At 43.2% G+C, this 14,244-nt stretch overlaps 1 protein-coding gene across 8 annotated transcripts in view; it reads left to right on the forward strand.

Moving 5' to 3' along the window:
• Positions 1–13,588, forward strand: part of Zbtb38 (zinc finger and BTB domain containing 38) — a 77,803-nt gene extending 64,215 nt beyond the window's left edge. For 7 of the 8 annotated variants that reach the window (XM_050157240.1, XM_050157242.1, XM_050157238.1 and 4 more), the window contains one exon: positions 7,394–13,588. In XM_050157240.1, coding sequence (XP_050013197.1) covers positions 7,394–10,975 — 3,582 coding nt within the window. In that variant the 3' untranslated portion in view covers positions 10,976–13,588. The remainder of the gene's footprint in view (positions 1–7,393) is intronic. The other variant, XM_050157237.1, reaches the window with a different exon arrangement.
• Positions 13,589–14,244: the final 656 nt, after the last annotated feature.

Consider the following 14,244-nt stretch of genomic DNA (forward strand, 5'->3'; position numbering starts at 1 on the left):
TCAGTCACTTTGTGTGTAATTCTTTTAGGCATACATGTAGTTTTTTTTTTCATTGAGTAAAATAAAATAAATTTCCTAGAGGCAGAAATTATTTCAAAGTAATATGAATGTTACCTTATGGAGTAGCACAATAATTTCAAAGTTTTTGTCTTAGGATATACTTATTCTTTTTTATTTATACATGAGTGTTTTGCCTGCATGTATGTCTATGCACCACTTGCATGTCTGGTGCTCACAGAGGCCAGAAGAGGGTGTTAGATCCCCTCAATCTGGGATTATAGATGATTGTGAGCTGCTATGAAGCGTGTCCTGTGGAAGAACAAGTGCTCTTAACCACTGAGCCATCTCTTCAATCCCTGGACTTACCATTGAAGATTCAAAGAGGTTTTGTTCAGCTGAGGTCTGTCACTATTTGCTATATTCAAAAATTCAATTGAGTATTTAAATGCTCATGCAAAATGACTTTGTTCAACCTAATTAAACAATCAAGTAACATTTAAAATGACAATAGTATAAAATAAATCAGTAAGAAGTATTATATTTTGTCAAATATCTTCAATTTTGGCTTAGTAAAAAGATAACTTGATTTTCACATCTGTTCCTACATTCAGTTGTAATACAACATATTATATTAGTTGAGGTATATAAAGAAATTCAACCTTGCACAAATGGTTGGAAAAGAGGATTTTTTTAAAGTAGCTTTTCTAGTTAATTGTGGATAGTCTTTGATATTACATCAAAATTTGACAAGATGATCTCTTAAAAGTTAGTTGAAACAAGAACTTTGAACCTTGCTTACTTTATTACTTATAAATCTACTAGTCTCTGTTGTACATGTTAACACATGCATTGGTCACTAGAAAATACTGGTCCCCTCAGTCAGGCCAACCTCCAGATTTGCTAAACAAAATCCAAAAAACATATTTATTCACATCACTATCAGCCTCATCAGAAAAATCATTCTGTATTTGGAAATGTCACTTCCAAAATTTAAATTTCATATAAAAATAAAATTTTATTATTGGTAGCAAAATACCTATGCCCATGAAATGACAGGGAATCTTGGTCTGTTTTCAAAACTCTAAACAGCAGCAGTCTGTCTACCAGCGATTCTCTCAAAACGATAATCCACGACAGAAGGTTAAGCTGGTTAAGCCCACAACTCAACTACCCAGCTGCTTTCCTTGGTAGCAGTTCTGTTTCAGTGTGCACTCCTAAGAGTTTTACATGTGCCACTTTAGCACACAGAATCCTTAGACACACACACGTCTCGAGGTTAAAAGTTAATAAAATGATTAAATTTTATTCCTTCCATTGATTATCTGAGGTGCCAGAACCTACCTGTCATGGCTACTGGAGCATTCTATACTTTTCAGCATAAAAAAAAAACACATAAATAATACCTCTGTCTCATTACTAAAGTAGTTTTGACCACACAAATCTAGAAAATGCCTTAGGAAATCCAGAGGCCTTTGAAACATGTTTTAAAAACTGTCAGGCTAAAGGAAACAGGAATATAATTGGCAAGAACTCATTTTTATTTTCCTCTTACTTGGCTCTGGTTTAAGCAGACCTGGGCTCACTTAGGTCTGATTTTTAAGGCTCTAACTAAGGAAGTTCTGTTTGCACTAATATGTAAGTTAGGACATTTGCTTAAATTGCTCTTTGCTCATCACCAGCATAGTCAGCATGCATTGTGCTACAGGTATACAGAGTACAAAGATGGGCAAGGCTGTCCCTGCACTTTGGGGACTCATCAAGAAAGATGCACGTGAACAAATGTATTCCCAGAAGCTCCAGTATGGGCATGAACACACAACCAGAAATCATAGAAGGAGGAGGCTGCCCCCGTGAGGTATTGCTTGAGACGGATATTCTAAAGACTGCCGAGTAGGAGAGCTCCAGGAGGGAGAAACACGATGCACACAGAGAGCAGGTCTTCCAATGCTATGAGAAAAGTGGTCTGTGAAAAGGGAGATATGCTTTCTGGACCTCTGGGTGGGGGTGGGAAGCTGGGATGGAGGAGGGACTGCTGCTCCCGACTGTTTGAATCTTTACCATGAGCCGAGATTTATTTTCTTTTTCATGAGGTAGGTAATTCTGGAGCTGTGGCTGTAGCTCAGTCAGTAGAGTGTGCTCCACAAGCATGAAGACAATTGGCACCCATTACCCATATAAGAAAGTCAGGCATGCTTGCAATCCCAGTGATGCAGAGTCAGATAATCTCACTAAAACAGTGAGCTCTAAGTCCCAAAGTGAGAGACCTTGTCTCAGAAATCAAGGTGGATGGTTCCTTAGGATCAACACCTGAGACTGGCCTCTGACCTCCACATGGGCATGCACACATGTACCATGTATACCCACCCCCAATATAAGCATCTGCACACACACATCAACACATACACAAGGTAGTTGATTTTGAAAGCAAATATAGCAGAATAACTTTATTACTCATATTTACTTATTTGTTATAGCTACTTTTTTTGAGACAGGTTTCTCTATGTAACAGCCCTGTCTGTTCTGGAACTAGCTCTGTAGACCATGCTTGCCTCAAATGCAGAGATCCGCCTGTCCCTGTCTCCTGAGTACTGGGATTAAAGGCGTGCACCACCACTGGCCAGCTGTATTTGTTTTTAAATGGTGTCTTGCACGTAGCCCAGGTTGGCCTTGAATTTATTGTCCTCCTTCCTCAACCTCCCAAGTGCTGGGATTATAAGGGTGCACCAAGATACCTGGCCTTACAAAGTCATGTTAGTTATTTGAAATCTCTGACTTAGGTGTCCATGTTTGTACTGTACGTATATGTGTTTATTCTGTAGAATCGGAGTGTGGCAGGGGACAAAACCAGCTCAAAAGTCTAAATAGGCTGATTAACTAGAATTTCCCGCGGCAACTGTGTACTCACACAAGATATGTTTTATGTTAAAAAGCACATGACTTTTATGTTAGATTTTGTGCAGCTATATATTCTGCTTACATACTTATGTATGTAAATATAGGATGACCATTCATCTTCTTGGGATCTAGTCCCAGTATGTGCCGTTTCTCTAGCATAGTTATTAATTACACCTGCTTTCTCTCTCTAATCTCTTAATAGGGTGCTGAATTAGTCACCCTATTCCTATACCTGTACTTATAAATAGAAGTGTATTATATGTTCAGATATTCATCATTTAGTCATACATACATGTGTCTATATGTGTGTGTATTTATTTATTTAAAAGTGCTTTTAAACACTATTCTGGTTAAAATACAAACTTAGGGGTTGATAAGATGACTCAGCCGATCAAGGCACTTGTCAGGCAAGCCTGATGACCTGAGTTCAATCCCTGGAGCCCACATGAGACTAAAGAGAAGACATGACTGCACAAAGGTGTCCTCTGACCTTGGTGTGTGTGCTGATACACATGGATGCCTCCTCCCACGCATAAACAACAAATACACGTTCATAAATACAGTTTAAACAATACAGACTCAGCAAACTAGTAACATAGCTCAGGTTTTGGCAGTTATCAAATTACAGGTTGTTTTACTATTGACTCACCTAAATTTTTATATCTAGAATGGTTTTGTTAGCCTTTTAAATCTTTTTGTTTTGTATGTATGAATGCTTTGCCTGCATGTACGCCTGTACACCACATATGTGTCTAGTGCCCACCGAGGCCAGAAGAGGATGTCAGATTCCCCAGAACTGGAATTCCAGACAATTGTGAGCAGCCAATGTGGGTGCTAGGGATTGAACATGGGTTCTCTGGAAAAGCAGCCAGTGCTCAGAACTGCTGAGCCAGCCCCCCGTTTTAGCCTTTTCATGGTTCTATATTTTTTTCTCAGTAGCACTGCTAAGAATAGTGAACTTGTTGCATGAAACTTTTTTAGAAAACATTTTAGAAATTACATGTAAATTAAACTTCATCTTCTCTGTGATTTACACATTTTGTTCCGAAATCTATTGTGGGCCTTCTGTCTGCTGAGGAGGCTCCTGGCCTTCCATCTGCAGAGGCTCCTCTGACTTCTCTTTTAAGTTACTCACTGTGGAGAAACGTGGTGGGCGTGCTGTAGAGTGCTTGCATCTCTAATGTCAGAGAATACCGATGTTGGTGAGAAGGGCCTCCTCCCCTTCAGTGCTAAGTTTGTCCCCTGTCCCGTCCCTGTGTCATCGTGTCCCGTCCCCCCCACCGTCATCTACTTCCCTACTTCCTGTTTCTTTAGCTGATGCTGCTGTGACAAAGCCACCTAAGGGCTGGTGAGATGACTCATCAGACAAAGGCGTTTGCCCTGCAAGCCTAGTGGATGTCTTTGCAACCCATGTAATGGTGGGAGAGAAGAGAGTCCCCAAAGCTGCCCTCTGACCTCCACATGCATATCCCGGCACCTGGATCACCCTCTACATCACACACAGAGTAATGGTTTGTTTTGAATTTTAAAAAGGCAACTTAAGGGGAAAAGGATTCATTCCAGCTCATAGCTCTAGGAGTCACTCCATCATCGAGGAGATGGAAAGGCGTGGGAGCTTGAAGCAACTGTCTCATTGCATCCCCGATCAGGAAGAGGAGAATAATGAATGCATGCTGCTCCTTAGACGCATTTCCCCACCACACCGTCTGAACTCCCAACCAAACAATGGTGCCACCCACACTGGGCAGGTCTCCCACTCTCGGGGCCATTAAGATAACCTCCCACAGGCATGTCGACCTCCCAGGTGATTATAGATTGTCAAGTTGAAGATAGTAATTATCACACTTCTTGTTCTTAAATACCAGTGCTCTAACCCCAGCTACTAAGAAATGCTGCTTGGCCGTGAATGGTCAGGTGGCAGGATGTGCATGCAGGGGGCATGACTACAGGGCACCAGTCCTCGCCAAGCCACTGACTACTCCAATCCTTCCTGCTTTTCAAGAAGAGACGTCATTTCTCGTGTGTGTGTGTGTGTGTGTGTGTGTGTGTGTGTGTACAGAGACATTAAACAGGATAAGAAGATGCACCTATGGGGAAAGTAGATCCTATAGGATATGTTTCTGCTCTCCATTTTACTGGTGGAAACAATTCCCCACAATTCCAGAAAAGACTCATGAAAAATTAAGTTCGAGACAAGGCAAAGCAAAGTAGAACTAGCGTTAAATAAAGAAACTGAAACAATGGTCGCAGCAGAGGCCCCGGCTAGGAGTGGCTGCAGCAGATGACCGAAAGCCCAAGCTTCCTCATTGGAGGACTGAAGCTGATGAGCACGCATGCAGTTTCTTTGTCAAAACTGCTGGACTCATAGGAAGGTGCCCGTTCGCTGTGACCAAAGGCAATGGAGAATTTGTCAGATGTTCCTTGTGTAAAGGATGCTAAATAGACCATGGGGCCCAGCTTATAACAAACCCTTTACAAAAAGATGAGAGGAGTTTTTGTATGGACATCTGGTCTATCTAACTGAATAGCTGTCATGAGCTAAACACTATAGACTAGCAAGACATTGCAGCTGGCAGAGAAATATTGCCGAGTTGTATGACTTTCTGAGCCTGCACGTACTGATGGCATGGGAGGTGAGCTAGAGGATGTGCTAATTCTTGTAGCCCACAGCAGAATGACGGTGCACATTTAGATGCAAGGGTGACGGACTGGCAGAGAGCGAGAACAGCGAGTTACTGTCTACGTGTTTTTTTAAAATTGGAAGGTACTAGAACAGAACAGATGGTACCACATGAAGTCAGGGCGTTCATCTCATTTGTGTCTTAAGTCACTGAGAACCGTGTATCTGTTGCTCTGGATGCCTGTGGAAGCGGCTGCTTTGATCACTAGGGTGTCAGTAGGCTCTGGTCATCCCGGGTTCACAGTAAAACATACAGATCATTCAGCCACCACCCAGCGGTGGTGTAAGAATGTGTGGTCTCTTAATTGTTAGCTTGATTGGGTTGAGAAGTGTACAGGTTTGTAAAACATGACCCAGGGTGTGTCAGAAAGGATGAGAGGAGAGGGCAGCACCAGGCTGGGGGCTTGAATAGAGTAAAAACGAGGCAAGGGAGTCATCTAGCCTGGGCTCCTTTGTCTTTTCTTTTCCCTCTCTCCCCTCCCCCTCCCCTACCACATGTGAGCTGCCCTGCTCTACCACACTCTTCCAAAGTCAACTAAAACCTTTGAACCGTTGTTTCTTGGCCATTTTCCACAACCCCAAGTCTAACGGAAGGGAATGAGTTGTGCACACTGCATGCGAGCCTTTCTCACTCCATCCAAGAGTCGCTGTGCCTTTCTGATGTCCTAGCTCGGGAGGCTGTGATGAGACTGAGAAACACACTGTCCCTGGTGTGCTGTCTCGTCATCTTTGTTTGCCTTCATTTTAAAAACTCTAGTCTGGCTATAATAAAGGGGAAATCACGTGTGGCGTGGAGGCAGGTGTCCCTGGTTGTCAGACTCAGTCACACAGGCTGCCGTTCAGAAAAGAACTCCTCAGCGGACTGAATTAGCATAGTTCCTTCCATTCTCGCTACTTCTCTAAGCAGATACCTCACATAGAGGTACCACTCACCTATGGGAAACTTTTAAAAATAAATTAACAAATTACTTCTGTTTTATGAATTATGTTTGGATCAGATTATTAAGGTTATCACTGAACACATATAAAAGAGGCAGGGAGTATGGCTCAATGGTAAAGTTTTGACCCGCATGTAGAGGCCAGGGAGTCAGTCCTCAGCAACACACACACACACACACATCAAATATAGTCAGGTGTGTTGATGCATGCCCTTATTCCCACTGCTCAGGAAGAGAGGCAGGCCTGTCTCTGTGAATTCAGTGCCAGCCTAGCCTACAGAGCTAGTTCCAGGCCAGCAGGGCTTGGGATGTGACCCACCTAGCATGTGTGATAGGCTGACTTTAATCCCCAGGTCCTCTGTAGGGGAGGGGATGTCAAAGAAGGTAGAGGCAGGTAAATCTGAGTTCAGGGCCAGCTTTGTCTGGATACCAAGTTGCAAGCTAGTCAGGGCTAAATAGTAAGACCTTGTCTTAAGGTGAAAGTCAGGTGAATAGAGGGTGTCTCTAAAAGACCGTGATGCCACTCAGCCTCAGAGAGTCTCAGAGCAGCAGCCTTGAGCATGGAGACCCTTCCTGCTTGGACATACGGAAATTCGCCCTCCCCATATTTGGACACACACACATAGCTGAGACGTCGCAGACGGCAGGGGAAAGAGTCCTGGGAGATTTCCAGCTACAGCTACTAGCAATGGCATGAGAAACAGTCTGGGGCGAGAAGGTTGGGCTTCTAATGTTGACTTCCAAGTCTTAGGAAGAACAACAAGATGAGATGAAAGTCTGAGTTTTCATGTGCAAAAATAATTTCCCCCAGAAGTAGTTAACAGCTAGAAATGAACAAGTCACTGCTGGAAGCCCCCTGACCATTTGTCTCTCATTTCAGATGACAGTCATGTCCCTCTCCAGGGACCTCAAGGACGACTTCCACAGTGACACGGTGCTCTCCATCTTAAATGAGCAGCGCATTCGGGGCATTTTGTGCGATGTCACCATCATTGTGGAAGACACCAAGTTTAAAGCCCACAGCAATGTCTTGGCTGCCTCAAGTCTTTATTTCAAAAATATATTTTGGAGCCATACGATCTGTATTTCCAGTCACGTCCTGGAGCTGGATGATCTGAAAGCCGAAGTGTTTACAGAAATACTTAATTATATCTACAGCTCCACCGTTGTGGTCAAGAGGCAGGAAACAGTCACCGATCTTGCAGCTGCGGGAAAAAAGCTGGGAATATCATTCTTGGAAGACCTTAGTGACCGCAACTTCTCAAATTCCCCAGGTCCCTACGTAGTCTGCATTACTGAAAAGGGTGTGGTTAAAGAAGAAAAAAATGAAAAAAGGCACGAAGAACCAGCCATTACTAATGGGCCAAGGATCACAAATGCATTTTCCATCATTGAAACGGAAAATAGTAATAACATGTTTTCTCCACTGGACTTGAGGGCAAGCTTCAAAAAAGTGTCTGATTCCATGAGAACAGCCAGCCTCTGCCAGGAGAGGACCAATGTCTGCCACGAGGCAGAGCCTGTCCGCACGCTTGCTGAACACTCATACGCCGTTTCTTCCATCACTGAGGCTTACAGGAGTCAGCCTGTACGGGAACACGACAGCAGTGTATCTGGTAAAACAGGAAAAGAAAATGGCGAGGCTCTTGCCACAAAAGCAAAGTCATGCCGAAAGCCAAAGACCCAAACCCAGGATTCTGACCCAACCACAGAAAACATATCACTGCTTCCAGTGACCAACCCAGAGCTTAATCAAGAAAGAAGCCCACAGCCAACTCCAATTCTGTCACGCTCAAAATCTCCCAGCAATGAGGGAGACGTCCATTTTCCCAGAGAAGAGGACAGCCGACCCTCCGATATTCCTGGTCCAGCAGTGGCAGAGGTCCCGCCCCTTGTTTATAATTGCAGCTGTTGCTCCAAATCCTTTGACAGCAGCACACTGCTCAGCGCCCACATGCAGCTCCACAGGCCGACCCAGGAGCCTTTGGTGTGCAAGTACTGCAACAAGCAGTTCACCACCCTCAACAGACTGGACCGGCACGAGCAGATCTGCATGAGGTCTAGCCACGTGCCCATCCCAGGGGGAAGCCAACCGTTTTTAGAAAACTACCCCACCATTGGACAAAATGGAAGTTCATTCACAAGTCCAGAATCTTTAGTACCAGAAAATAGGATTGGTGAGCTTGCCAGCGCTGGGGGTGCCTTGCCAGATGAGGAGCACATGGTGAAACTTGTGAACGGGCAGATGCTCTACAGTTGCATCGTGTGCAAGCGTAGTTATGTGACTTTGTCCAGCCTCCGAAGGCATGCAAACGTTCACTCGTGGAGAAGAACATATCCTTGTCACTACTGCAACAAGGTCTTTGCCCTGGCCGAGTACAGGACACGACATGAGATCTGGCATACTGGAGAGAGACGGTACCAATGCATATTTTGTCTCGAAACGTTTATGACCTACTACATACTAAAAAACCATCAGAAGTCTTTTCATGCCATAGATCACAGACTCTCCATCAATAAAAAAACTGCCAATGGAGGCTTGAAGCCTGCTGTCTATCCATATAAACTTTACAGACTCCTGCCTATGAGATGCAAGAGGGCACCGTATAAGAGCTTCCGGAAATCTTCCTACGAACATTCTCGAGAAAACAGTCAAAGGAGTGAGTCTGCACCGGATACATTTGTCGTTCCAAATTCACAAAGCTCTGAAATGCCCACACTGAACTTCCAAGATGGCGGGAACACCTTGACCGGCAGCCCTGCCATCCCAGGGGGAACGCCTTCACATCAGGGTGCACCCACTTCTGCCAAAGTAAATCAAATGGAAGGCATCAAATGGAAGAAGGAGGCCCTGAAAACTGATCCCGTCGATAGCTTGGATTCAACCGAGGGGTCAGTTTCTTCCGCTGAAAACACTGTCAGTGTCAAGCTCCAGGCAGAGTCCACACATGGTTCACCGGTGGGTCAAGGCAGTGACCACGCGGCCTCTGTGATCAGCTATGGTGGCTCGGTGCCCTCTGTCATCGTGCACAGCAGCCAGTTCTCATCCGTGATCAAACACAGCAATACAGTTGCTGCCCTGACCAGCAATGACAAAGTCCCTTCACAACCAGTTGTCAGTCCGCCCCTGAAAGAGGATAGCAAACTGGGGGCAGATAAAGCCAGTAAACTTGCAAGCAGACCCAAGAGCATCAAGGAGAAAAAGAGAGCTCTTGCGTGTAACAAGGGAGAAGTAACAGAGGAGGCCAAGTACGTTAGTGATCATGGAGGGTCTTTGGGCAAAACCACAAATGTCGTGGAAGAAACCAGTAAAATTGAGACTTACATTGCAAAGCCTGCTCTGCCTGGCACCTCCACAAACAGCAACGTTGCACCCCTTTGCCAAATAACAGTGAAAATTGGGAATGAAGCCATCGTGAAAAGGCGTATCCTTGGGTCGAAGCTGTTCTGCAAAAGAGGGAGAAAGCCCAAATATCAAATGCAGGAGGAGACGTTGCCTCAGGAGAGTGACCCAGAAACCCGTGGAGACAGCCCCCTTGGGCTTTGCCAGGCTGACTGCGTAGAGATGAGTGAAGCCTTTGATGACGTAAGTGACCAGGATTCCACTGACAAGCCGTGGCGCCCATACTACAACTACAAGCCCAAGAAGAAATCCAAACAGTTGAGGAAAATGAGAAAGGTCAAGTGGAGGAAGGAGCGTGGGAGCAGAAGCCCCAGCGGTAGGCGCAGGTACCCAGCTGAACTGGATCGTGCAGAGGTGAAGCCACCAGATAAGGCTTTTGAAGAAGAAGAAAATAAAGAGATGCCCAAGCTCCAGTGTGAGCTCTGTGATGCTGACAAAGCAGCAGGGGTGGACGCCGAAGGCAAGCCCCACCAACACCTCGGGCTGAAGCCTTACATCTGCGAGCTTTGTGCAAAGCAGTTCCAGAGCCCCTCCACGCTCAAAATGCACATGCGCTGCCATACCGGAGAGAAGCCGTACCAATGCAAGACCTGTGGGCGGTGCTTCTCAGTGCAAGGGAACTTGCAGAAACACGAGCGCATCCACCTGGGGGTGAAGGAATTCGTCTGTCAGTATTGTAACAAGGCGTTCACGTTGAACGAGACTCTCAAAATCCACGAGAGAATCCACACCGGGGAAAAGCGTTACCACTGTCAGTTCTGCTTCCAGGGATTTTTATATCTTTCCACAAAGCGCAATCACGAGCGGCGGCATGTTCGCGAGCACGATGGGAAAGGCTTTGCTTGCTTCCAGTGCCCCAAAATATGCAAGACAGCTGCCGCCCTCAGAATGCACCAAAAGAAACATTTATTCAAGACCTTAACTAAGCAGGAGAATACTGGTGACATGTGCCATGAAAACTCGGATCTCTTGGAGAGTCAGCTTTGCACTGATTTGGAAGACAGCGACCAAAAGGATGACATGCAAACCTTTACTGAAAACGTTAGTGACAACAGTTAGAAAAGTCTCCAAAAAATTGTGAGATTTTTTTTTCAGTTTTTTGTTGTTGTTGTTGTTGTTTAGTTTTGTTCACTTACTAGTCACAAAGGCGTGGGGAAGCTAATTCTTATTTGTGTAAACTCTTCAAAAAAAAAAAAAAGGATCCTAGCACCTCCTTTGGGTTTTATCATTCATTTCTCACGGAGTGCATAAAACAAGATAGCTGCATTCTCTAAGGACCCACGTATTTTTGTGAAGGCTAATAAAGTTCTTAGCTGTGGTATTTTGAACGGTGAAAGAAAGCCGCTGAATTTTAGCCTAATTTCAAACATTCTCGTGAGTGCTAATGAGGCCTGCTGGACTGTCGTTAGTCACTGGAGAAAATGAGGGTCAGGATCATGAAAATCACGTCTCTGAGATGTGTTCAATGCTAAGTGAGGTGTGACAGTATTTATCCCCCTCCAGTTTCTGCACTATTAATCTTTGTTTAAATTAATGGGTATTTACAGAGTACTTCACAATATAACTGAAAATCTGTAATGGGTAGCCTACAGTAGGACACTTATACATCATCTAGAACTACTTTCCTGCAACATAAACCCTGTAAAATACATATATGAGTCACTATAACCTTTAACTCTCTGTGTCCCTTGTAGAGAATTATAACGAGCAATAGACCTGCAAATACCGAGGACTGGTGTCGAAATCATAGAGCATTTTGAATCTGACTTATGAGCATGTGTGTGCTTCTCGATGGAATGCTGTGCTGTTATTAGAACCACTCAAGTCACACGAAACATAAGTCATGCCTTACCTATGGGGAAGCCTTCCCAGAACCTACCTGAGATTACCTATGCCGTATAACCCTTTGCAGTGGCCTCACCTCAGAGAATGAAGAATGGTCAAATTCTTCTGAACTCTCTGCAGTCTTCCAGCCATCCCAAGGCCATGGATGTTGGGGGCTATTCCACACAGACTTAAGGGGTCAAATAATCCTGATGTCTCCCATTCTACTGAAGGAGTATGCAAAAGGTTGAGAACAAGACATACCTCCATGGTAATGAAGTTTCAGGCATCTGGAAACAGCAGAAAGCCCGATTCCTGAACTGTACACCTTGGAGATAATGCGGCCCACAGGTCCATACTAACTAAAAGGACAGAAGCCCCCACTCCCACTGATGACATGAGGACAAGGGGAAGTGATGACCTTCCTTGCCTCAAACAGCAGCATTGTTTTTGCGGGATGGGGAGATAGGATGTGGAGGGACAGGGTTCTGCCCCTTACTATCATGACTCAGAAGCATCCACACAGCTAGAAGCTCTGTCTTCATGTTTGCAGACATCTAGCTCCCTCGTTAAAGCCTCATCTTTCTAAACAGTTTTTTATATTGATGCAAACTGTCAGCATTGCCCTCAGAAGTCTGTTTGCCCTCCAGGATGGTCTTTCACGTGAACTAGGATCCTGGAAAGCTGGAGCTCACTGTTCTTCCTGCTAAAACTGCCAGGATAGGAGGGAAGGAGGACTCATTCCTAACCTCCCTTCAGTCACCAGTATCAGCAAAATTCAGAAGAGTTCAAGAGTGGCCAGCAGCCATTCCTGTTCACTGGATTTGGTGGATGGAAACCCGAGGCTGAGAGGTTGTCCTTACGGAGGACTCCAGCTGTGTGCAACACGTGTTGTGTCTCCATGAAGAAGACTTAGTGTGGTTTGGGGTAGGCAAGAAAACATTCAAACACCCAGGAAAAAGGACATGATTCAAGGTGACCTTGTTATACTGTAGTTGTTAAGCAACTCCAATAGTGTATCTGCATTTACCATTTGTTCATCTACGTTCACCTACATGCAGTATTATGTACTAGAAGAAAACGGGGAAATGCAAGCAAATTCAACTTTATTTTTCTGTTGTATATATGTACACCCACACCGTTCACTTGTGTTTTGTTAAAGAGGTCGTCACAAAGGGCTTATGAAAATCACTTTTGAGTTAATAATTAGATGACAAGCAATCCTGTGATCCACTAATTTGTTTTATCTGTTATGATTATAAAGCAATCAGTTATGTATTTAAGTTGTTTTGATTTAACTACAAATATAAGATTATATGTACTGATGTCTCCCGGCCCTTATCTGTGGATATTTTTTAAATGGACTTGTATGCTGATAATTCTAGACCAAAGTAAATATGGCAGAATATTTATACATAAAAATAATTTTGCAAATATTTTCTATAATTGTATCGTTCATTTAAAATGTTGATAGTTTGTGTTAGTTTCAGGGAGGGGTGTATATTTTGATAAAATACTTGACTTTGTAATTCTGTATATTCTATACAATTTATAGCAGAGCCATTTTAAGACAACTGGTTACATTTTTTTTTCTTGATTGTGAAAATGTTATGAGTGGTGTTTAATTATGCATCAAGTCCATAACGACCAAGTAGAATTACAGTGTAAACAGTGAGCATACTGTATTCTGTACAAGATATATTGTAATTTGCTGTTTTAGCGTCTGTATTTTGGTTAGAAGATATTATTAAATGCAGATGTTAAAGATTGGAAAGGTTTAATTTTATTTTTAGAAATAATGAATATAAATTTGTTTTGCTTGATTAAAATAGCTTATTCCTACATTAAGTCTCTTTTTAAAATGTCTTAGTATTAATTCTTTTTTTTTTTTTAAAGTGAGGATCTGTGTATTTATTTAGGGGCTGGGTGACCGGTCCCCAAAGAGTTTAAAAGCAAAATAAACAAACAAACAAACAAACAAGCAAACAAACAAAAAACTACAGTCACAAATGCCTGCATTTCTAGTTCCAGGGCCCCCTGTGGTCTCTGGGCATAAGTAGTGGGGTGTTTGCCCTAAGTTCAACACCTTGTACCCAAAAACAAAACAAATCAAGCAAACAACAATGAAAACCAAACCCCATAATTGTAGCTGAAAAAAAAAAAACCTTTACATTGATAAAGAATATCTACCAAGAACACTTTAAATAACAATGAATTAAAAACATTCGCTTTGAAGTCCCAATAACAACGGTGAGTTAATTTTGACAAAAATAAGTCACTGTGGTTGCTCACTTAGAAAATTCAGGATGTTTATACATACAATTATAATTAATTATAATTAGATAAAAATTACGCACAAAATTAATGTTTTTATTTAATAACAACAGCAAATTCGAATGGGCAATAAAATGGAAGATTTCTTTTATAACAACAAATAAATCATAAAAAATACAAATCCAAATTAAATACAGGCAAGACCTCTAAGCACAAAAGTCAAATTTAAC

The sequence above is a fragment of the Alexandromys fortis genome, unplaced genomic scaffold (assembly GCF_014885135.2).
Source record: "Alexandromys fortis isolate MF-2015 unplaced genomic scaffold, M_Fortis_MF-2015_v1.1 scaffold_85, whole genome shotgun sequence".
NCBI lineage: Eukaryota > Metazoa > Chordata > Mammalia > Rodentia > Cricetidae > Alexandromys > Alexandromys fortis.